Genomic DNA, 25299 nt, shown 5'->3' with positions numbered 1-25299 from the left:
AGCGGTTAGCAAATCTGGGTTTAAAAAAAGGAAACGTTCTTGGAGGAAAACTCCATAGTCTGCTATTGAGACAGACATGGGGAAACCACTGCATGCCACGGGATTGGTAGCATGGTATGTTGCTACATTTGGGTTTCTGCCAGGTACTTATGACCTGGCTTGGCCACTGTTTGAAAGAGGATACTGGGCTAGATGGATCACTGGTCTGACCCAGTATGGCTAATTCTTATGTTCTTAGGTATGGGAGGATACACATACAGACGACCCTTCTACATTATCCATTGAACATCAGATTAACTCTCTTGTTAGGAGTTCTTTTTATGTTATGAGAAAGTTAAAAAGCATTCAGAAATATAGGTCAAAAGATTTGTTTAGATTTGCTGTAAAATCATTGATTCTTAGTAAATTACATTACATGCAATGTCATATATGTGAGTAATCGTGTATTGAGAAAAATTCAAACTGACCAGAATGTGGCCATACGCTTGATCTTCTCTCTCGAGAATGACTCCATATTTTATTAAGCTGCATTGGTTTCCCATAGAGGCTAGGGTGTTCTTCAAGTTAGGATATTTGCTTATTATTCAAGATCGCAGTTTGGCTTGATTCTTCATTATATGTTTTCCCTCATTTGTTATTTGGTAACATGACAAGATTACAATATTTGAAATTTTCTGTCCTTTTTTTCCCCCAGGCCACGGGAGATTACTTTGGAGACACTTTTTACTTGTATATTTAGTTATCGGGCAGCTAGGTTATGGAACTCTCTTCTTTTTAATTTAAGGATTTGCCAAGTTATGATATCTTTTCTAAGAAGAGATTTAAAACATTGTTATTTTCTAAATATGTGATATAGAAGTAATATACTATAGCTATTGGAGTTGCGTTTCTTGATTCAAGCGCAGGTAACTGCTCAGCAGTCCTCAAAGGCTGAATGCTTGGAATCCAGACTTTGGAGAATGTGGAGGGTGTCTCAATAAAGGATAAGAGTTTTCTACATCGACGTTTAGAATACCTGGAGAACCAGGTTAGAAGATATAATTTGAGATTCCTCAATTTTCCTATGTCACCTTTGATTTCTCCTTTGGATATAGTTAAGAAATATTTGGTAGATGTTTTGGGGATGGCTGCTGATTCATTACCCCCTATTACAGAAGCTCAATATATTTGGAGCCCACGAAGATCTGTTGGGGATTCCTCCCATAAGCATGAGGTGGACAATATGAATCTTACCTCCTTTTTGGAAACCTCTTTGGATGTGATTACACAGAGAACTACTATGTTGGTTACTTTTGCCTTGGAACCTGATCGAAATGCAGTTTTGAAACTTTCCTTTATACATCTAGGCACGCTTTTTGGGGGTTCAAAATATATTTTCTGATCTTGCAAGAGAAACACAAATGAGGTGCAAGGCTTTCTTGGCCTTATGGCCTAGAATAGTAGCTTTGGGAGCCAATTTTGTTTTATGTTTTCCTTGTTTATGCTTTGTATTGTTTGAAGATAAACAATTTCAATTTTTTGACCCACAATAGCTAACTGATTTTCTAGGAGCTAAGGAGGAATGTAATGTCATAACTAATTCCTGAACGTATAGGCAGGCTAAGAAAGCAAATAGAATGTTAGGTATTATTAGGAAAGGAATGGAAAACAAAAATGAGGATGTTATAATGCCTTTGTATCGCTCCATGGTGCGACTGTACCTCGAATATTGTGTTCAATTCTGGTCGCCGCATCTCAAAAAAGATACAGTGGAATTAGAAAAGGTGCAAAGAAGGGCGACGAAAATGATAAAGGGGATGGGACGACTTCTCTATGAGGAAAGGCTAAACCGGCTAGGGCTCTTCAGCTTGGAGAAAAGGCGGCTGAGGGGAGATATGATGGAGGTCTATAAAATAATGAGTGGAGTTGAACAGGTAGATGTGAAGCGTCTGTTCACGCGTTCCAAAAATACTAGGACTAGGGGGCATGCGATGAAGCTACAATGTAGTAAATTTAAAACGAATAAGAGAAAATGTTTCTTCACTCAACATGTAATTAAACTCTGGAATTCGTTGCCAGAGAATGTGGTAAAGGTGGTTAGCTTAGCGGAGTTTTAAAAAGGTTTGGACGGCTTCCTAAAGGAAAAGTCCATAGACCATTATTAAATGAACTTGGGGACAATCCACTATTTCTGGGAAAAGCAGTATAAAATGTTTTGTACATGTTTGGGATCTTGCCGGGTATTTGTGACCTGGATTGGCCACTGTTGAAAACAGGATGTTGGGCTCGATGGACCTTTGGTCTTTCACAGTATGGCAATACTTATGTACAGACAGTAACTGTATTAGGAATTATATTTCTCTAGAAAGATTATTTCTTATATCTTGGGTTCTTAATTTCCTGATTAGTGGATGAAAGAATTATATCTATTTTCCTAAAATATTGGAGTCTTTTTCTCATTTTCTGATTACTTCTGATATTGTTTGATATGTATTTGAAAACTGAATAAATAAAATATCTATGGTAATTTTTAAATAATTTTGTTACACTGTAGATTTCTTTGACCTAGTATCTTAGTTGAAATCCGCTATGAACTCCGTTATTGGTATTAGCGGGCTATAAATGAACTGCAAAAACTGTAACTGTAAATGTAGGAGAAAAGCATTTGATATTAGTCTACATTGTGACCTGAGCCTGAAGTAGAACTGAGGGACTTTGTTGCTGAGATAAGTGGCAAAATGATCCACCGAGGGGTGCCCCACGCTCAGATGATCTTCTGGATTACACCCATATTTAGAGACCACTCGTGTGGTTGCAATATCCTGTTCAGTCTCTCTACCAGGCAGTTCTCCTTGCCTGCCAGGTAAGTGGCATAGAGGTCCATACTGTGAAGCAGAGCCCACCGCTTAACGATACATGGGGTAGGATCTCATATTACCTTGCTTTTTGACACAGAACATTGCAACCTGGTTGTCTGTTTAAATAAGAACAATTTGGTTCTGCAATCAGTCTCTGAACACCTTTAGAGCGTTCCAAATGGATTTGAGCTCGAGAAGATTGATATAGAACTGAACCTTCTGAGCAGACCATTAGCCCATGAGTGTACATGAGCTCCCCAACTCAGGTTGGATGCATCCATTGTCAACACCTTCTGAGGTGGTAAAATTTGGGATTATGTCCAGGATCAAACTGGACAGGACTGTCCGCCAGAGAAGGGCATGAGCCAGTTCTGGTGGTATGCAAATCACATCGGTTAGGTTCCCTGTCGCCCGAGACCACTGGGAAGCTAAGGTCCACTGGGCTGGTCTCAAGTGGAGACTTGTCTTGGGAGTGACATGCACGGTCGAGGCCATGTGGTCCATCATTTGCCAAGCTGAAACCTGCTGCAGACCTGCAAGGCAAGCTCTACTAAGGCATCTACTCTCACTTGAGGAAGGTACACCAGCACCTGCACTGTATCTAGCAAGGCTTCTATGTACTCCAATTGGCGAACTGGGTGCAAGTGGGACTTGGGGTAGGATGACAAACAGTAGTAGCAACACCTGAATAGTCACCCTCATTGACTCCTTGGTTCCTTCCTGATCTGTGCTCTTGAACAGCCAATTTTCTAGGTATGGAAACACAAACTCCCATTCAGCGCAGATACGCTGCGACTACCGCCAGACAATTGTGATGATATTAAGGTTATATATAAAAATAATGGTGCTCCCCCTCCGGGTTCAGTATATTAGACATATCAAGGGTTAAATAACAGAATAAAAGAACAAGATATGAAATGGGACATGAACTGTCTGATAAGCAAGTTGCCATGCAATTAAGAACCACCAGATTTTGAAAAGTACCAAAATTAACCTATGCAAGCAGAAATAAACAACAGGGAACTAGGTTGTTTATGTACATCTATGCCTTGGACTTTAGAACCCCCTGCCCCCCTACGAACATTGTAGATGTAAGCAGCATACAGCATGGGACAGCTCTAAGCAGAGTTCCTTATTCGTTTAAATCTTATAATAATCGGGGACTTTACTAGAATTGATGAAGCTGTTGTTGAACATTGCCTGAGTGGAGTTGAGTGTGTCTTGTGTAAATCCACTGCAATCAAGTGGACCAGACAAACAGTGTTCACACAACAAAACTCTCCACAGCAATTCTCTAATCGTAATTTATCAGATTTAAATTGAACTTTGCTTAGCTTAGATCTGATACATTACGATTAGAGAATTGCTGTGGAGAGCTTTTGTTGTATGAACACTGTTTGCATAAAAGCAATAAAAGAAAATCTTTAAAAATTGCGAACACACACCAGGTTGGATCATGGGTTTTTATGACCAATGATTAAAGCAAAGAACTGTGGCTTGAAAGATACAGACTGATTTTTAACCGGCCATTGAGCCGGGGACCACAGTTTTCTGAGGTCTTTTCCCCAGCATATTTCTTTTTAAGTGTTTCACCTTTGCTGACTATAGTCCGGCATTGGTTTTGTTTTGCTGATAATTGCTCAACTGAGAGAGCTTCCCCTTATTTCTGTTACTTAGTTGCATAATAGTAAATTGCCATAGCAAAGACAGGATGGATATCAGCAATACACAAATGATGCTATGTTAAGCAATATATTGAATGGTGCGGGGGCCACTTGATAACAGTGATCACAATATGATCAGATTTGATATTAGCTTTGGAGTAAGTATATGCAGGAAATCTAATACGTTAGCGTTTAACTTTCAAAAAGGAGACTACGATAAAATGAGAAGAACTACTACTACTATTTAGAAATGCTAAATAGTAGTAGTAGTAGTAGTAGTAGTAAGAACAGTGAAAAAAAAAACAGGAGTGGCTGCGAGGGTCAAAAATTTACATCAGGCATGGATGCTATTCAAAAATACCATCCTGGAAGGCTAGGCTAAATATATTCCTGGAATGCCCTCCCGCGGGAGGTGGAGGAGAGGAAAACGGTAACGGCATTCAAACATGCGTGGGATAAACATGAAGAAATCCTGTTCAGAAGAAATGGATCCTCAGGAGCTTAGCCGAGATTGGGTGGCGGAGCTGGTGGTTGGGAGGCGGGGATAGTGCTGGGCAGACTTATACGGTCTGTGCCAGAGCCGGTGGTGGGAGGCGGGGCTGGTGGTTTGTAGGCGGGGATAGTGCTGGGCAGACTTGTACGGTCTGTGCCCTGAAAATATCAGTTACAAATCAAGGTAAAATATACACAAAAAGTAGCACTTATGAGTTTGTCTTGTTGGGCAGACTGGAAGGACCGGGCAGGTCTTTTTCTGCCGTCATCTACTATGTTACTATGTTATTAAAAAAAGGAGGACGGAACCAAACGACAGCCGGCATAGTTAAAAAGTGAGGTAAAGGAAGAGATAAAAGAAAATCCTTCAGAAAATGGAAGAAGGAACAGACTGAAAAGAATAAGAAACAGAATAAGAAATGTCAAGTCAAATACAAAGCGCTGATAAGGAAGGCAAAGAGGCATCAACACCTTCTTTCTTCTACTGGTTATACCCCTCTCAATGCAGCCTAGCATCTTTCTGGCCGCGGCCACTGCCTTGTCACATTGTTTCATCACCTTGAGATCCTCAGACACCATCACCCCAAGGTCCTTCTCCTGAGCCAAGCTTACCAATCTCTCCTCTCCTATCCGGTACATCTCTTTTGGATTTCTGCACTCCAAATGCATCACTTGGCATTTCTTCGCTTTAAATTTTAACCGCCAAACCCTTGAACGTTCTTCCAATGTTTTGAGATCCCTTCTCATGGTTTCTACACCCTCCAAGGTATCCACTCTATTGGTAATATCCAAGATTAAACAGGTGCTGGACTGCTTGCAGTCGTGGGCAAGGTTTGTGAAACTGAAAGTGAACACAAGAAAGTTTTTTTCTTATTGGTCACCCTCGTAATCTGAATCTTATTAATGATGTTATGATCAATGGGATTACTTAGAAGTTAAACTCACAACTAAAAATACTGGGGGTGACATTAGATAACACACTTTCCTTTGAACCTCATGTTCAAGTGTTATCTGTCAAGGTGCTCAGATTACTTTGGAAACAGACAAATTAGACTATATTTTAAAGCTATTTGATAGTACAAACACTTTTGCTATTGTAACGTTCATTTATGTAGTATGCACTTTAGCAATTCAAAGGTAAATCCAATTACTGCAAAACACAGCAGCTCACTTGATCTATGGAGTATCCAGATTTAAGATCTTCACTGGTTGTCTATTAAAGTCCGCTCAGTTTTTAAATTGCACTGCTTGATTTTTTCTTTTCTCTATGGTTTTGCCCTGATATATATATATATATATATATATATATATATATATATGTGTGTGTGTGTTACATGATTTTGTTATTAAGTAAGAATTATGAATCCAGCTCAAGACATTAAGTTGAATCCGTTTTTATTAACAAATAATGCAATCACAAAGATCAAAGATGAAATTACATAATATTCCATAGATCACTGTAAATCCTTCCCTACCTACCCACCCTCTCCTCCCCCAAAAGCCAAAGGTAAACCCACAGGAGGATCCCTCCAGCCAAACGTATTTAACTAGGGAGTGATTAATGAAAAGTTTAATAAGCGGCTCCGGGCCCTGTGGGGCAAAGTCAACCAAAAGGGCTCCTAAGTAGCCTAAAATAGTCATCCCCGAATAGTGCTACATTATGCATGAACACCTATTCCATCCAAAGCTGCTCAATTAAGTAAGCCCTCCAAGCATGACAAGGAAGGGCCATCGGTCTGGAGCCAGCCAACAGTCTTAATTCCAAACAAAACCAATTCGTTGAGAAAAGGTTTAAACCCCTTAGGAACTGGATCACTAAACTCACAGCTGCCAGCAGTTGAGGTTTCAGGTGCACTTCACAGTTCCATAAGGCCCAAAGGGCGGCCTGTATATTCTTCCAGAAACACAGTGGACACCGTCAAAACATGTAGCCTCCCCCAAGCCACACTTTGGGTAGAGGTAAATCCCACCTTGTGTGCCCAGCAGGGTAAGATGTAAAGTCACAAGGCAAATTTGCACATAGACTCCTGGTGCAGCATATTTACTAGCTTCTTCGGCAGATACCACACAGTACTGGAGTGTTTGAGGGGACAGAATGCAAGATAAATCAGAGGACCACTTAGCTGTCAAGGAGGTATAATCCACATCTGAAGTGGTGTTGTAGGGGTATTTTCCTGCTATATCACCTTTGCTGGTCTGAGGCCTACTAAGTCTGAGCCATCTTTTACTAATATGGATTCTACAGTCTGTGCTCAGAATGCATCAGAAACTAGCTTTCTACAAAGGAAAATTACTGCTTGGCACACCCATGATAACTTCATCCAAGGACACGTTGTTTACTGCTAACTTGCCTCCAGTTAACTCCTGGGAAAGTGGAAGAGCTTACTTCACAGAGACAATGGCTCCAGAAGTATATATGACCAAGAGGGAATTTGCTACCATCCTTTCTTTGCTAACAACAAGGCCTCTCTTCATGACCATGAACTCTGTTGGACAGAAGTATACAGTTTCTGATTGGTCCATAGGTATCACCTGAGCAATAGGGATGCCAAAGTTGGACTGAAGAGGAAGAAAGAAGGATGGAAGAATATTTGCCTGGTGTATACATCTCTCTCAGAGGAGTTGGCCTTAACACCAGTGAATTGAATTCCTTGTGCTGAGAGCTGACAAGGTCAAGTCCAGTCTCAGTTTGGTGGTTTTCCCCAAAGACTGTGTAATCAGCGTACTGAGCAAAGACCTTGGATTTTATTCCTGCACTGGGATAGACTCGCATGCATTCTGGTGGAGTCACATGAAGCACATATTTGAATCTCCTCTGCGTCCACACCGAAAACACACTATACCCCTTGGCTGAAGGGAACTCCGGATTATCACAGAGATAAATATGGGGTAACTAGAGCTAAAAATCCATATTGTTCACAAGCCCAACACCACACCCTCCGTCCAATGTGAAGGAATGAATAAAGTTGTAATCTACTCAATGAAAACATGCAATAATCATGCAAAAAAAGGAAAAGCCTCATGCAATAATCATGTAAAAATAGAAGGAAAAAAAGAGCTCAGACTCCAAAGATTTATAGAGCTGAAATGATCAAACAATCTCCTCATCATTGGCAAAAACCTTCCAAAAGAATTCTTTACTCAATCTCCTCATCATTGGCAAAAACCTTCCAAAAAAATTCTTTACTCTGTCTCATCAATTTTTATCATTAAATTTTTTTTTGTTACATTTGTACCCCGCGCTTTCCCACTCATGGCAGGCTCAAAGCGGCTTACATGGGGCAATGGAGGGTTAAGTGACTTGCCCAGAGTCACAAGGAGCTGCCTGTGCCTGCAGTGGGGATCGAACCCAGTTCCCCAGGACCAAAGTCCACCACTCTAACCACTAGGCCACTCCTCCAAAGTCCACCACCCTAACCACTAGACCATTAACCACTGTCTTTCAGCATTCAATGTCCATTATTGGTTGATACAAATATGGAAAAGTACTTATCTCTGAAAGACTCTTATGTTATGCAGGATAAGAATCAAGCCGAATTCTTCTAGCTTTCCACCAGCCCTTGGACCAACGGTGGCTAGTGTTTCAATCAGCTATTTCAGGGTGCCAGACGGCGGGGCATTTCTAAAGAAAAAAAAGATCAAATATAGCTCTCCAAACTGCATATAAAATTATACTTCACTCACAGTCTCATACTTCTGTAGACAGCACTCACGATCCTTCTCAACTACCACAAACAAATTCATTCAAAATGGCCTCTAATAAAAAACCGATGTCGGACGCCACCAGTAAATCCTCCAATCAGAAAAAAAAACAAAAACAAGCAGAAAACATGAAGTCAGAAAAAGTGACACCAATCTGTGTGTGAATTCAGCCCCCTCGGTTCAAGGGATTGCAACATAAAAATCCACTTCTGCTCTTGCTGAAGTAGAATCCACTGCCAATCTCCTCCTCCCTGAAGCGGTGGCACATGCTGTAAAACCACACAGCAAAAATCCTGAAATGATGATACTTCACAAAATGTACCACTAAAGGCAGACCAATTTTGTTAATTTGCAGTGTACTCTTATGTTCTGTTAAGCGCACCGATAATTTCCTAGAGGTTTGCCCCCATGATAAAGGCTTTTGAAATTGAAAGGTCAAAGCGGGTGCCTAGTCCTGGCTGCGTGGAGACCCACACACCAGCACCACCTGTATAGAGGGGGAGTGGTCCTTCTGGTGCCAACACTCCAGTGAAATTCTCAGTGCCCCAGCACCATGGGTCAAGTGGGATTGATGCCAATGCTTCTTCCGATGCCTGGTATTGATGCTCCCTGGTGCTAAGGAGGACACCGTCGAATCCTCCCATTGACTTGGGGTTAGGTCCAACACAGATTGGTCCCAGGGGGCCTGCATTGCGGCTGGCATTGAGGCAGGTGGAGACCCACATGATGCACAGTCATTTCCAGTGTGCAAGGGTCTTGCAGCTATATGGGCCAATGCACCAGATGCAACAACCGATGTCAATGTCAACGTAGACACCGACGTTGATGCCTTGGACCCAGCTCCAAAAATCTTCTCTCTCAGCCTCTCTGGCCAACTGTGTTTTCTTCTTATGAAGACAGAGAATACAGTTTGCAGGAGTATGATCAGGCCCCAAACACTGTAGACACCAAGAATAGGTGTCCTTACCAAAGATGGTCCCTGTTGCACCAAGTGCAAAGCTTAAAAGCCACTGGGAACCTTCGATGACACAAAAGGAAAAAACAGCCATGGCCAAATCAAATGACTCAGTGGTGCTGAATAAAAATAAATACATAAATAAAAGGGAAAACCCCAATCAGAACTCAGGCCTAAATGCAGTCTAACGAGCGTGATAAAAATCAAGAAAAAAAAAACCTTAGAAAGAACTTTTAAAAAGGTGAAAAATAATCTAAAAAATATACATATATATACATGGAAGGAGAAACAAGGCACAAAAAGACCAACCATACCAGCTATGAGGGTGGATATACGACACATCCTCTCCTCACTAGGGGCAGGAAGGCACGCGCACATGTGCGAAGGAGCACATCTCGTGCTCAAAGAACTATTTTTAAGCTTGCTACAAGCTCCAGACTGGCATTTGTAAAAATTATACGTCTGCTTGTCCTCGGAGAATTATTACATCCTTATGGAAGGGCTTCCCAGGAACTGATTCAATACACTTGCAGGCTAAGGTCTGAAGGCTTGTAACTGAGCCACAGATTGCCAAATGAAAATCCACCAAATCAAAATCCCTAATCATAAAGTAATAGACCACTTCCACCTATACAGACACACTTGTCTCCCTCCCCCTGCTCACCACCCCCTCATCACTTTCCTCCTTCTACCTTATCCTTCCTTCAACACTCTTAGCTCATTCTCTACCCCCACTGCATCTATATCTATATCTTCTTATTCTATGTCTCCTTTCACTCATTCATCCCCACATGCATTTCCCCCAGCTTATCTCATCCACTGAACATGCTTCAAACCCCCTATGTCACATCTCCCTCATCTCAACTTTTTCCATGCATATTCCCTTATCTACCGCCTCCCTCAGGTTATAACCCTAGGTCTGCCCTTCCCAGTGTCTCCCAGCAGCTTTTGAACTAGAAACTAAGGGAAAGCAGACAATTGCTCCGGAATGCATAGTTTGGAATGAGGTACCTCCAAAGGATTAATCAAAACTAGGAAGTTGGGGCATCTTGATAGGTTACACCAAAAAGGCTAAAGTTAGCCAGGAGCCTTCATCCCTGTAAACTACTAAGCAGCTTGTAGACAAACAAAACACACACTCTTAAGTGTCTATATACAACTGCTAAATGCCTTAAAAAGTAAGATGGAAGATTGAGAGTAAATAGCAATAAATAAATAAATAGGTATCTCAGAGACCTGGTGGAAGGAGAACAACCAAATGGACACCATTACCAGAATACAAACTATCTCAATGACAGGGTGGATCAAACTAGAGGGGAGGGTGGTGTATATGTTAAGAAGAAACTGAGTCTAACAGAATAAAAATTCAGCAGGAAACAGCAAAGTGGAATCCTTATGGACAGAAATTTAATATGAGAAGGGGAAAAGAATACTGGTAGGAACACAATATCTACCAGACCAGAATGGACAAATGATAAAATGATAATAGAAATGAGAGAGCCTAGCAAATTTGCCAATACTATAATAATGAGCAATTTTACTTAATAAGAGTGAGGTTTAAAAAAATCTATTATTTGGAGCAAAGCGTAACCATAATCCTCAATCAAAAAAAAGTGGAGAAAAAGACCTCCTTGAATACACACAAAACCTCTAAATAATCAAAGGGGAAAAATTATCATCACTGGTCTGAAAAACACTCCACACAGTTCAATGAACTAATTAAAAATCATTAAGCATTTCAAAACCAAAATAATCATGCTTACCTTGTATATTTCATGTTGCTCCAACTATATTTTCAAACTCATTAGGGTTGCAGTGACCTATAAATCAATAGAAAAGTCTCTCAAGATCATTTGCCATCAAAGCTTCTTCATCTAAAAAAAAACAAACATTGGGGCTCTGTAATCTGACATTTGCTTTGGAGGTGAAGCAGCTTTGATGGCAGAACTTGGAATTCTGTAAAAACTGAGATCACTTGGCAACAGTAATCTAACAATCAAATTTGCATTAATAACTGGAGTAAAGTAATGAAATCTACTGCAGCAATATTTAACTTTTGAAACAGCATCTATGATAAGATGCAGAAAATGGTTAAACAGCAAAATGAGCAGCTGCAAAGGTTAGGAGTTTAAATCAGGCATGGACATTGTTTAAAAATACCATCTTGGAAGCCCAGAACAGATGAATCCACATATCAAAAAAGGTGAAAGGAAGGTCTAAACGACAGCCATCATGGTTAAAACGTGATGTGGAAATAGGCAATTAGAGGCAAAAGAAAATTTACTGTACCAATAAATGGAAAATGAATCCAAATGAGAAAAAAAAAAGCAGCAGCATGAGCACTGGCAAGTTAAATGCAAAGTATTGATAAAGAAGGCTAAAAGAATTTGAAAAGAAACTTGCCAAAGAGGCAAAAACATATAGCAAACACTTTTTTAGGTACATTAGAAGCAGAAAGCCTGTGAGGGAGTCAGTTGGACAACAAGATCATCAAGAAGCACTCAGGGAAGACAAAGCTAAAGCTAAAGCTCCGATCCACTCAGGGCCTCCGCTCTAGGTGCTGTGGAGGACTTGCAGCCCTTCTGCACTTCCTCACAGCTGTATCCGGGGTGACTCCAGGTCCACCCTGATCTTCCCAGGGCCCTCGCTCCAAGTGCACAGAGTTTCCAGGTGCTTTTTGGCTAGGATCAGGCGATCCTCAGGGGGAGGAATGCTGGCTTCGGCCTAACCCCTGGTAAGCCTTTCCTCAGCTGAGAGGTGCCCAGCTCTACCACCGGCTGTCTTTCAGGTGCTGTGGAGGACTTGCAGCTCATCTGCATATCCTTACAGCCTTCTCCGGGGTGACACCCAGGTCCACTCCGATCCACTCAGGGCCTCCGCTCTAGGTGCCGCGCGCCGGGGCATTTTTCTCTTTGCATCTAATCTTCTTCCCAGTTGCTAAAGTACCTCAGTCGTTTATGGCCCCTAATCACATTCTCTTCCTAGCCCTGTCCCTTCCTAATCTTTTCCCTCACCCCCTACCTCTCTCCGCTACAGGAACTCACTGCCCATCCATCGACTTCATCACCTCACCTTCTCTCCTACCCTCTTCCTCCCTCTTGGCTTTTAATTTCCGTCTCTTTCTTCCCTCCATTTTGCCTTCCCCGTTCCACCTAAATACCTCTCGCCTTCGACGCCTTCGTGGCCACACCTCTCCTATTCTCCTCCGCTCTCTTTTACTCCTTCTCTTACTCTCAGCCAGTGACATCAATCCCAATCCTGGCCCTCCTCACCAACTATTACCCCAACTCTACAGATCTCACCGTGACCTCTCTAACCTCATCTCTATTCCTCTACTCCCCTCCTCTTCTCTTGCGCCCTATGGAATGCCCGCTCTATCTGTAACAAACTCCCCTATATCCAGGACCTCTTTATCTCACGTCACCTCCATCTGCTCGCCATAACAGAAACCTGGCTCTGCCCTGATGACTCTGCTTCAGTCGCAGCCCTGTGCCATGGCGGTTATCTATTTTCACATACTCCTCGCCCTGCTGGCCATGGGGGCGGTGTTGGACTACTTCTCGCTCCCTCCTCCAGATTTCAACCCCTTCTTCCACCTCAATCTCACTGTTTTTCCTCCTTTGAAGTCCACTCTATCAGCCTTTTCTCTCCTCTGCCTCTTCAAATAGCAGTCATTTATCGTCCCCCTGAATTCATCCTTTCTCAGTGACTTTGATGCCTGGCTTGCCTTCTTCCATGATCCTTCCTCCCCCTCTCTCATCCTTGGTGACTTTAATATTCCTGCTAATGATCCTTCCAACTCTTATATTTCCAAGTTACTCGCCATAACATCCTCCTTTAATCCACAACTATGCTCCACCTCCCCCACTCATCAAAATGGTCACTGTCTTGATCTCATCTTCTCCTCCAACTGTTCACCTCTAGTTTCCTTGCCTCTGATCTTCCCCTCTCTGTTCACCATCTTATAACTTTCACACTTAAATCTCCTTCCTCCCAGTCCTATCTTATCTAATTTATCTAGGAATCTTCGCGATATTGACCCTTCATCTCTATCCTCCCATGTTTCAAACCTCCTCTCTACTGTGGCACCATCCACGTCTGTCAACGAGGCTGTTTCTTCTTACAACAATACTCTATCCTCTGCCTTAGACACACTTGCACCTTTGATGACCCGCCCTATAAGGCGTACAAGACCCCAACCTTGGCTGACTTCTAATATCCGCTACCTACGTTCCTGTACCCGCTCTGCTGAACGCCTCTGGCAGAAATCTCGGGCCCTTGCTGATTTCTTACACTTTAAGTTCATGCTGACCTCCTTCCAATCTGCTCTTTTACGCGCCAAACAGGATTATTATATCCAACTGACCAACTCTCTTGGCTCTAACCCTCGACTTCTCTTCACCACATTGAACTCGCTCCTCAAGGTGCCCCCTCCCCCAACTCCCCCTTCATTATCTCCTCAGACCCTTGCTGAATTCTTTCACGACAAGGTTTAAAAGATAAACCTTGAATTCTCTACCTCGCCACCTCTCCCTCCACTAGTCTGTTCCCCTCTCTCTCCTTCCCCTCATTCCTTTTCCTCCTTTCCTGAAGTTACTATAGAGGAAACTACACTTCTCCTTTCTTCCTCAAAATGTACCACCTGTTCCTCTGATCCCATTCCCACCCACCTTCTTAATGCCATCTCACCTGCTCTTATTCCTTTCCACTGCAACTGTCCCTAATGTCTTTAAACATGCTGTGGTCACACCTCTCCTTAAGAAGCCTTCACTCGACCCTACTTGTCCCTCTAATTACCAACCCATCTCCCTCCTCCCTTTTCTCTCCAAATTACTTGAGCGTGCTGTTCACCACCGCTGCCTTGATTTTCTCTCCTCACATGCTATTCTTGAACCACTACAATCTGGTTTTCGCCCTCTCCACTCAACCGATACTAAAGTCTCCAATGACCTATTACTGGCTAAATCCAGAGGTCAATATTCCATCCTCATTCTTCTTGATCTTTCCGCTGCTTTTGACACTGTCGATCACAGCATACTTGGATTCCAGGGCTCTGTCCTTTCCTGGTTCTCTTCCTACCTCTCCCTCCGCACCTTTAGTGTTCACTCTGGTGGATCCTCTTCTACTTCTATCCCTCTGCCTGTTGGCGTACCTCAGGGTTCTGTTCTTGGTCCCCTCCTCTTTTCTATCTACACTTCTTCCCTTGGTTCATTAATCTCATCCCATGGCTTTTCCTACAATCTCTATGCTGATGACTCCCAAATCTACCTTTCTACTCCTGATATCTCACCTTGCATCCAAACCAAAGTTTCAGCGTGCTTGTCTGACACTGCTGTCTGGATGTCTCAATGCCACCTGAAATTAAACATGACCAAAACCGAGCTTCTCATTTTTCCCCCCAAACCCACCTCCCCACTCCCCCCTTTTTCTATTTCTGTTGATGGCTCTCTCATTCTCCCTGTCTCCTCAGCTTGAAACCTTGGGGTCATCTTTTACTCTTCTCTCTCCTTCTCTGCTCATATCCAGCAGACTTCCAAGACCTGTCGTTTCTTTCTTTACAACATCCGTAAAATCCACCCCTTTCTTTCCGAGCACTCTACCAAAACCCTCATCCACACCCTTGTCACCTCTCGTTTAGACTACTGCAATCTGCTTCTTGCTGGCCTCCCACTTAGTCACCTCTCCCCTCTCCAATCGGTTCAAAACTCTGCTGCCCGTCTCATCTTCCGCCAGGGTCGCTTTACTCATACTACCCCTCTCCTCAAGTCGCTTCACTGGCTCCCTATCCGTTTTCGCATCCTGTTCAAACTTCTTCTACTAACCTATAAATGTACTCACTCTGCTGCTCCCCAGTATCTCTCCACACTCCTCCTTCCCTACACCCCTTCCCGTGCACTCCGCTCCATGGATAAATCCTTCTTATCTGTTCCCTTCTCCACTACTGCCAACTCCAGACTTCGCGCCTTCTGTCTCGCTGCACCCTACACCTGGAATAAACTTCCTGAGCCCCTATGTCTTGCCCCATCCTTGGCCACCTTTAAATCTAGACTGAAAGCCCACCTCTTTAACATTGCTTTTGACTTGTAACCACTTGTAACCACTCACCTCTTCCTACCCTTCTCTCCTCCGTCCTGTACACATTAATTGATTTGCTTACTTTATTTTTTGTCTATTAGATTGTAAGCTCTTTGAGCAGGGACTGTCTTTCTTCTATGTGCAGCGCTGCGTACACCTTGTAGCGCTATAGAAATGCTAAATAGTAGTAGTAGTAGTAAAGCAGAGAGACTAAATTAATTCTTTGCTTCAGTGTCTACTGAGGAGGATGTAAGGGAGCTACTTACACCAGAAATGATATTCAAGGGAGGAACTGAAAATAACTTGGCGAACCTGGGAGAATTAAGTAAGCCAAAATCAATAAGTTAATGACCAACAAAACATCTGGAGTGGATAGAGTGCTCTCCAAGGTCATGAAACTCCAGATCTTTATAGGTGATATGTAAACTGTCATTAAAATCATCCACAGCACCCAAAGACTGGAAGGTGGCCATTATAATGCCAATTTTTTAAAAGGTTTCCAGGGGCAATCAAAGAAAACTATAGACTAGAAAGCCACAATTCAGTGTCATGCCAAAAAAAAAAAAAAAGGTGTAGAAACTACTATAAAGAACAAAATTGAGCGTTTAGAATAGAATGGTTTAATGGGACAATGTTAACATGGATTTAGCCAAAGGAAGTATTACCTCACCAATCTGCTACAGTTTTGTTTTGTTTTTTAAAGGCATGAACAAACATGGATAAAGGTGAGCCAGTTGATGTAGTATATCTAGATTTTCAGAAAGCTTTTGACAAAGTCACTCTAAAAGACACCTGAGAAAATTAAAAATCCAAAGGATAGGAGGCAATGTTCTGTCATGGATTGAAACCTGGTTAAAACACAGAAAACAGAATAGATGTGAAACTCCCAGTTCCCTAAGTCAGAGGTACTTAACAAGCCTGCATGTCTCCTGCCCACCTCCCCCCCCCCCCCCCCCCCCCGAATGAACAACAACTCTCCCTTCTCCGGTCTGTCTTCACTTACCTGGAACGCTGCCCATAGCAGCAGCACAGTGATTCAGCCTGCCTCCGGGCCTTCGCTACTTCCTCTTATCTTGGAGGCAGGCCACAGACTAGCATAGGCACAGAAGCAGGCTGGCTGAATAGCTGTGCTGCCTATGGGAAAATTAGGTTCTCACCTTGGTAATTTTCTTTCCTTTACTCACAGCAGATGAATCCATTAACTGATGGGTTGTGTCCGCCTACCAGCAGGTGGAGATAGAGAACACTGAAAAACCATAGTGCTCTATGGACGGCTAGCTCTATCTGCCTTCAGTATTTGAAACTTCCAAAGCAGAGTGTATCCTCAAAGTAGAATAACATGAACTTTCCTCACAGCGAACGAATGCCCCAGAATAGGAGCAATAATCACACAAAGGAGGGACGATCTCAACCTCCTGTAACAGAACAGAAATCCTGAAGACTGTTTCCAACTTCTCCCAAAGAGGGAACGTGTCTGCAGGAAACAACTGAACAAATAAACAAAACCAAACAGGGAGGGATCATGGATTCATCTGCTGTGACTAAAGGAAAGAAAATTACCAAGGTAAGAACTAATTTTCCCTTGTCATCAGCAGCAGATGAATCCATTAACTGATGGGATGTACAAAAGCACTCCCTAGTAAGGGCAGGAAAATGCCACTCCCTGAGCAAGCACTGCGCTCTAAACTGCACGTCCCGCTTCGCTGCAACATCCAGCCTGTAATGCCTGACAAAGGAGAGCTTAGAAGCCCAAGTAGCCGCACTACAGATCTCATGAAGAGAGAGTGCTCCTGTTTTGGCCTACGAAGAGGAAATCGCTCTCGTGGAATGCGCTTTAAATGCATCAGGCGGAGACCGCCCTGACAGCAGATACATAGAAAAAATGACTTCCTTGAGCCAACGGGCTATAGTGGCCTTAGACGCCGGAGACCCTCTTTGAGGACCTGACAACAAGACAAAAAAGGTGATCAGAGGTCCTAAAGTCATTTGACATTTGCAGATACTGCAAGAGAGCCCTGCGAACATCCAAAAGATGCAACTGCCCAAAAGATTCCAGAAACTCCTCCCTAGTAAACTAGGGCAGATAAATAGGCTGGTTTAGGTGAAACGCTGAAACCACCTTAGACAGGAAGGAAGGCACAGTATATGTACAGTTACTCCGGACTCTGAGAATTGCAGAAAGGGGTCTCTACAGGACAGAGCGACTGGAGCTCAGACACACGTCTCACCGAGGTCATGGCCACCAAAAAGACTGTCTTTAGAGTCACATCCTTCTCTGAAGCTCGCCTCAGCGGCTCGAAGGGTGAACACTGGAAAGCCTTCAACACCAGCCCCAGGTTGCAAGCCGAACACGGCAGCCGCACTGGCAGGCGGAGCTGGAGTGCCCCTCTTAGAAATCGGGCAACGCCCGGATGAGCGGCCAGGGAAAGGCCAGAGACCTTCCCTCGAAAGCATGCCAAAGCTGCCACTTGCACTCGCGGGCAATTATAGGCCAAGCCTTTTTGTAAACCATCCTGCAAAAAGTCCAGTATCGGCGAGACAGTAGCCCTCTTGGGTGTGATTGCCTTTGAAACACATCACACCTCAAACTGGCGCCAGATCCGAGCATAAGCAACGGAAGTGGACCGCTTGGGGGCCAGCAAGAGAGTGGAGATGACTTTGTTAGAATAGCCTTTGTCTCTCAATTGCGCCCTCTCAAGAGTATTGCCGTAAGACCAAAGCAGCAGGGATCCTCCATGGTCACCGGTCCCTGCATCAACAGGTTCGGTACCAGAGGCAAAGGAAGAGGGGCCTCCACCAGCATCCGCCGGAGGTCCGCATACCACGGCTGCCTGGGCCAATCCGGGGCAATGAGAATCACCACTCCTGGATGTAGCCGAATTCGCAGGAGGACTCACCCTATCAAGGGCCAAGGAGGGAACACATACAGGAGGCCCGGGGGCTAGGGTTGAGCCAATGCATCCAACCCCGCCGAGCGAGGATCTCTCCGTCTGCTGAAAAAGCACGGGACTTTGGCATTTGCGCTTGACGCCATTAGATCCGCTACGGGCGTTCCCCATTTGGCACAGATCTGAAGAAACACTCCGTCTGCCAGTTCCCACTCCGCTGGGTCGATTTGATGCCTGCTTAGAAAATTGGCTTGCACGTTGCTCTGACCTGCTATGTGAGCTGCTGATAGAAGTTGCAGGAGTAGCTCGGCCCAGTGGCAAATCTCAGCGGCCTCCGCGGCCAGTACTCTGCACTGAGTGCCGCCCTGTCGATTTATGTTGGCCACAGCTGTCGCGTTGTCTGACAGAACTCTGATAGCCAGCCCCTCCAGAGTCTTGTGAAAGGCCAGAAGAGCCTGGAATATCGCTCTCAGTTCCAAGCAATTGATGGACCACCCCGACTCCGCGGGTGTCCACAGACCCTGGGCATAGCTTCCCTTGCAATGTGCTCCCCAGCTGACCAGTCTGGCATCGGTTATCACCAGGCACCATGAGGGAAGCACCAGCAGCATTCCTCGCCGCAGCATGCTGTCGGAGAGCCACCACTCCATACTGAGCCGGGCCGCAGGGAGCCACGCAAGTCTGCGCTGATAGTCCTGGGACATTGGAGACCATCGTTGAAGCAGGGCAATCTGCAGAGGTCTCAAGTGCGCTCTCGCCCATGGCACTACCTCCAAGGTGGTTGTCATCAACCCCAGCAGCTGGACAAAGTCCCAAGCTCGCGGGCGAGGCATCCTCAGGAGCAGACGGACCTGATTCTGAAGCTTGCACTGCCTTTCGTCAAGTAGAAATACAAACCCCGAGGCCGTGTCGAACCGGACCCCAAATATTCGAGAGACTAAGAGAGAGGATCAGGTGACTTTTGGGTATATTGACGATCCAGCCCAGAGATTGCAGTACTGAGACCACTCTGGCTGTGGCCAGACAACTTTCGTCTGCCGAATCCGCTCTGATGAGCCAGTTGTCGAGGTACAGGTGAACCTGAATACCCTCTCGCCTGAGAAAGGCAGCTACTACCACCATAACCTTGGAAAAGGTGCGGGGAGCTGTGGCGAGGCCAAAAAGCAAGGTCCAAAACTGGAAGTGTTTTCCCAACACCGCAAACCGGAGAAACCGTTGATGCGGGGGCAAATAGGAACGTGCAAGTAAGCTTCTTTTAGGTCCAGAGACATGAGATATTCTCCTGGCTGTACCGCCGCAATGACGGAGCGCAAGGTTTCCATGCAAAAATGTCACACTCTTAGCGCCTCGTTGAATGACCTTAAGTCGAGGATCAGTTGGAAAGACCTGCCTTTTCGAGGCACCACAAAGTAAATGGAGTAGCGACCGCAGCCGCGTTCGGCGGAAGGCACAGGGATCACCGCTCCAAGGTGCAACAAGACTTGTAAGGTCTCCTCTACCGCCGCCCGTTTGACGGCAGTACCGCATCGGGACTCCACAAACATGTCTCTCACCGGGGCGCTGAATTCCAATCGGTAACCTTCTCTGATCAGGTCCAGGACCCACTGATCGGACGTAATCTTGGTCCATTCCTCGATAAAGAGGGAAAGACGTCCTCCTACTGCAGGAATCGAGTAATGGACCAGCACCCCGTCACTGAGAGGGCCGCCCCTGAACTCCAGGCCTTGAACCGGCCGCTGTGGCACGCTTGTCCAAGCAAAAGGAGTTCCTCTGCTGAAAACGGGCACGTTGAGAAAACCCAGCAGAGCGCCCCGGGCGATACCTGCAAGCTTCACAGAAGCGAGGTCTGGAAGAGGAAGGCCACACAGAACCCTTGGAAGAAGGCCTCGGCCTATCCTCGGGTAACCCCTGGGGCTTAGGGTCCCCCCAGGTCTTTCACAATTTTCTCCAACTCCTCTCCAAATAACAGGTGGCCCCAAAAGAGAAGCTTCACCAGCCTGTGCTTATAGGCCATGTCAGTCGCCCAATGCCGAAGCCATAGAAGGCGGCGGGCCGCAACCGCCACAGACATCTATTTAGCCGAAGCTCTGAACAGATCATACAGGGCGTCAGCCAAAAATGACAGGGCCGACTCCATCAGTGGTGCAACCTCAACGAGGGATTCCGCACCATCCGCGGGCTGTTCCATTGCCTGTTGTAACCAAGAAAGGCAGGCCTGAACACCATAGGAACTGCAAATAGACGCCCTTAAGGCGAGGCCCGAGATTTCAAAAGACCATTTCAAAGCGGATTCAAGCCGCCGGTCTTGCATGTCTTTCAGGACAACCCCTCCCTCTATGGGGAGGGTGGTCCTCTTAGTCACCGCCGTGACCAAAGCGTCCACTTTAGGCATACCCAAAGGGGCCAAGTGCTCCTCACTTAGTGGGTAAAGCTGACCCATAGCCCTGGCCACTTTCAAAGGCCCATCGGGTTCAGACCATTGAGCTGAAATAAGCTCTTGGATGGAGTCATGCACAGGAAAGGCTCGAGCAGGCTTCTTAGTACTCGCCATTCTCGGATTACCAGAGGAGGCTTGACCCTTGGCAGGATCATCAATCGAGAGGGCATACAAGGTGACAGGAATGAGCGCTGGCAGCTCATCGCGGTGCAAAATCCTCACCGCATTGGGATCATCCAGATCCAGTGGCAACCTGGCACTTTCCTCTGGCTCTTCAGACCATGAGGCCCTGCCAGAACCCTCAGAATCCACACCGCCTGACCATGAGGGGGAAAAGGGAAGTGCGCCACTCTCCGACGGGGAATTTACCCATCTATGTTTTGCGCCCTTCCAACGCTCGGGGGAATCATCCAGCCCTGGGCCATCAACACCTGGGGAAAAACAGGTAGCAGCGCAGTGTCAGACACGTGCAGCAGAGCTCTTTTCAGCATGAAAGCTTTATGCACTAAAAGCACAAACTCCAGGGAGAAACACTCATCCTGACCTTCCGTCTCCGAATCAGGAGAAACGGGAACAGGAGCTCCTCTGGTAGCCTCTAACTGAGGCATCCCCTTGCACTCAGACTCCTCCGCAGCAGCGAGGGTCGAGGCATGCGGCGCTTCCAAAATGGCGTCCACTGCTAGCTTCCTTGAGCGGGAAGAATCATCGCTCGCCATGCTTGTACCAGCTCTAGCGTCTAAAGAGCACGTCTTACAGAGCCCCGCTGCTGACCTATGTTTATCACAACGGGAGCAGCGTTTAACCGCTTCAGCAGCCATCGTCCAACTGGACAGAATTATATAAGTAAAATGGCGGCTTCGCACCAAAACTTACCCCGATCGGAACAGCGTCTGCGGGACCTCCCCGGAGGAGCTGGGCACCACTCTCACCTGAAAAGACTGAGTCAAACAAGCTCCGGTCAAGCTGCACGTGGAAAATAGCCTCAGAATAGCTACGCAGAACCAATGCGTACTCTCTCTCTCTTTTTTTTTTTTTAACGCTGTGAGGAAAGTTGGAGGCAGGCAGCAACAGAGGTACTCCGGTAGGCAGGGGGAGGGGTAAGGCAGGGAAAGGGCGAACCTATATATCTTCAAAGTGGGCACCACCAGCCACAACACCCCAGCTTCAACTGGCAAAAAGCACAGGAGCCACCCCAGGCAGAATTTTTTCCAGGAGCTGATCAAGCTACGCCCACAACTGCTGGGAGACAGAGAAATACTGAAGGCAGATGGAGCTAGCCGTCCATAGAGCACTATGGTTTTTCAGTGTTCTCTATCTCCACCTGCTGGTAGGCGGACACAACCCATCAGTTAATGGATTCATCTGCTGCTGATTACAAGGAAATGGGCATTGTTCCAGGCAACTAAAGAGACTGCATGAAGTACAAAAAGGGAGAGAAACTGCTGATGGTTGGGGGGAGGGCAGAGTGCAGAAACAGAGGAGCTGATAATGATTGGGGGGGAAGTGCAGAAAGGAAGAGAAGCTGCTGCTGTTTCCTTGGAGAGGAAGAAGTGATGCTGGACCTGGAGGGGTGAGAGGAAGAGAGGTGCTGCTGGACCCGAGGGGGAAGGTGAAAGGGAGAAAGGTGCTGCTGGATCTGGAGTGGGAAAGAGAGGAAGAAAGGTGCTTCTAGACTGGGGGCAGAGGAGGGAGAGGGAGCAGTGCAACAGTGCCTTGGGTAGGGGGCGAGAGCAAGTGGTACTGCTGTGCCTTGGGTGGGGGGAAGAGAGAAGATGTGCTGCTGTGCCTTGGGTGGGGAGGAGAGGAAGAGGTGCTGCTGGACAGGAGAAAGGAGATGGGGAGATGCTGCTGGATTTGGAGAGAGACTGAATTTGGAGAAGAGGGGGGAGAGACACTGGACTCAGGGAGGGAGAGATGCAGACTGAAGGGGGAGAGCAAGGAAGAGAGAGGGAGAGATACTAGCCTTAGGTTAGAGGTGTGGGAGGAAAAGAAGAGAGATGTGAGGGGAAAAGAGGCACAGAGAAGAGATGCTGGGCATGGAGGGAGCATAAGGACAGATGGGGATGGGGAAATAGAGAGGAAATACTGATCACCAGGGGAGGGATAGGGACCCAAAGAGCAGATGCTGAAAATGGGGGAAGCAAAGGGACTAGGACGCAGATGCAGGACAGATAGGAATGCAGAGGGAAGATGGATGTTGGATATGGAGAGAAAAGATATGTCAAATGGACAGGAGACCCTGGAAAGGCAGGAAAAACGGAGAAAAGCAGAAGAGACAAGGACCAAATCAAACTGAAAAAGAAAATGTTCAGACTACAAAGGTAGAAAATATATTTTATTTTTAATTTATCAATTGGACCATGTTAGCTTTGGGAAATATCCATATCTGACATCTTGCATTTACATTTCTGCTTCTCTAGTATTGCTGAATACGCAGTCTGACTCCTTGAGGTTTCCAGTTCAGTTTTTTGCCTTCATATCTCTATTACTGATCTGTGGTCCTTTGTTTCATATTTCTTAAGGGTCTGTCTGCCTTGCGTGTATGACTGGGATGTGATCTTCTGCTAGTGTGTAGTTTCTGTGTAGAGATCGTGTAGCAGTTCCATTTGTTCCGGTTTCTCACTAGTAGGTGTTTTAGGACCTGGTGTAGTATTTACAGTGCTATTTTTTTCACACATAAGGTTGTTGCTCTTTGAGTCCTGGGAGTTAGTGGTGTTACGGTATGGTAAGGTTCCAACCCTCTTTTTGCACAAGTTTGTGCATAGCGTTTTGCAGTGGAGGAATTGTGTGTTGGCCCTAACTGAACTGATATCAAAATTTTAATATAGTTTAATTTGTCATTACATCAGACACACGTTTCGAGAGAGAGAGGGCAGAATGGCTGAAGGTAGGTGAGATGGGAGAGAAAAAGAGAGAGGGAGGGGGCAGACTTGCTGCAGGCCTGTATGAAGGGGTAGGCATCATCTTAGAACACTTTTTTCAATCGCTTTTATTCCACTGCTGCCTCTGGCCACTCTGGAACCTTCCCTTTGCCGCACTGGAACATAGCAAAATGAGGACCTTGGAAATATTTTGTTGGCAGATGCAGAAAAGGGAATACCCACAGCTAACGAAACTGGCTCTTACAGAACTTCTCTCTTTTGCTTCAATGTACTTATTTGATGCCAACTTCTCTCATTTAATAGTTCTCAGATGTAAAATGACAAACCACTTCTGTCCAGAAAGAGACCTGATTGTGGAAATCGGCACACAGAGACTCAGAATGCTTATTTTATCCAAAAAAGCCCAGATTTCCCATTAAAACTATAAAAGCAAACATGTATGCCTATATTTCACCACGTTTTAAGAGGGTTCACACTTTCATTTTAAGTGGCTGTGGTTGCAATCTTTGTATGTTCTGAAAACAGTTTCTTCTTCTGTGTCATTGCTGTGTGCTATTTATTTTTAATTTTGCACGTGCATAGTAAGGTGCTTTGGTTCACTGGTGTCTATTTAAAAAATAAAGTCCTTCACAAAAGCGGAGAACTTGCCCATAGTGACCAGATTTCATGTTTCATTTTCCCAGAGAAATGAAACTGGATTGGTCACTACTGGCAACTTTTATGAAAAAGCTTCATTTTCTCCTGTTCTTATAAATAAGTTCCATCTAAGTGCCATTGTACACAGTTTGTAAGAATAATACACTACCTGCCAATGGGTCAAACGGTTTATATAAGAGTGAAATATAACAGATCATGCCAATGGTGTCCTGGTCTGTATGCCAGTTGCAGTGACCTGTATTTGTTATGTTGCCTATTTAGCTGTTTAACAATAAACTGTCCATTTCAAAATCTCTGCTGCTGAGAGCTAAGGGGTACTTGGTTGAAATTTGTTCGACTTGGGAGGGGGGGGGGGGGGCGAAGTTGGGAAACACTGCTCTAAATGGAGAAAGATGACTAGTAGAGTGCCTTTAAGGAATTACAGGAGGACCTTGGGAGTCTGGAAGGGATCCAAATGGCAGATGAAATTTAATATGGACAAGTGCAAAAAGTGAAAAATTGGGAATAACAACTCAAATTACAGCTACATGATGCTAGGTTCCACATTAGGAGGCACCACCGAGGAAAACGATTTAAATATAATTTTGGAAAGTATATTGAAATCTTCTGCTCAGTGTGCAGTGGTGGCCAAAAAAGTAAACAATGTCCCCGGAGATTCAAAATGGCCGCTGACTAGTTCGGACGCTCAGCAAAGCTCCGAGAAAGAAAAT

General features: G+C 45.1%; 1 protein-coding gene across 1 annotated transcript in view; it reads right to left on the bottom strand.

The window, feature by feature from the left end:
• The window catches only part of GTF2A1L (general transcription factor IIA subunit 1 like), a 185966-nt gene that overhangs the window by 4578 nt on the left and 156089 nt on the right, over positions 1 to 25299 (bottom strand). The window contains exon 9 of the mRNA XM_030195835.1: positions 11414 to 11470. Within this exon, the coding sequence (XP_030051695.1) occupies positions 11438 to 11470 (33 nt within the window). The 3' untranslated portion in view covers positions 11414 to 11437. The remainder of the gene's footprint in view (positions 1 to 11413; positions 11471 to 25299) is intronic.

The sequence above is a fragment of the Microcaecilia unicolor genome, chromosome 3, assembly GCF_901765095.1.
Source record: "Microcaecilia unicolor chromosome 3, aMicUni1.1, whole genome shotgun sequence".
NCBI classification, from domain to species: Eukaryota; Metazoa; Chordata; class Amphibia; order Gymnophiona; family Siphonopidae; genus Microcaecilia; species Microcaecilia unicolor.
Note: the sequence above shows the minus strand (reverse complement) of the source record. Positions and strands in the feature narration are given on the sequence as shown.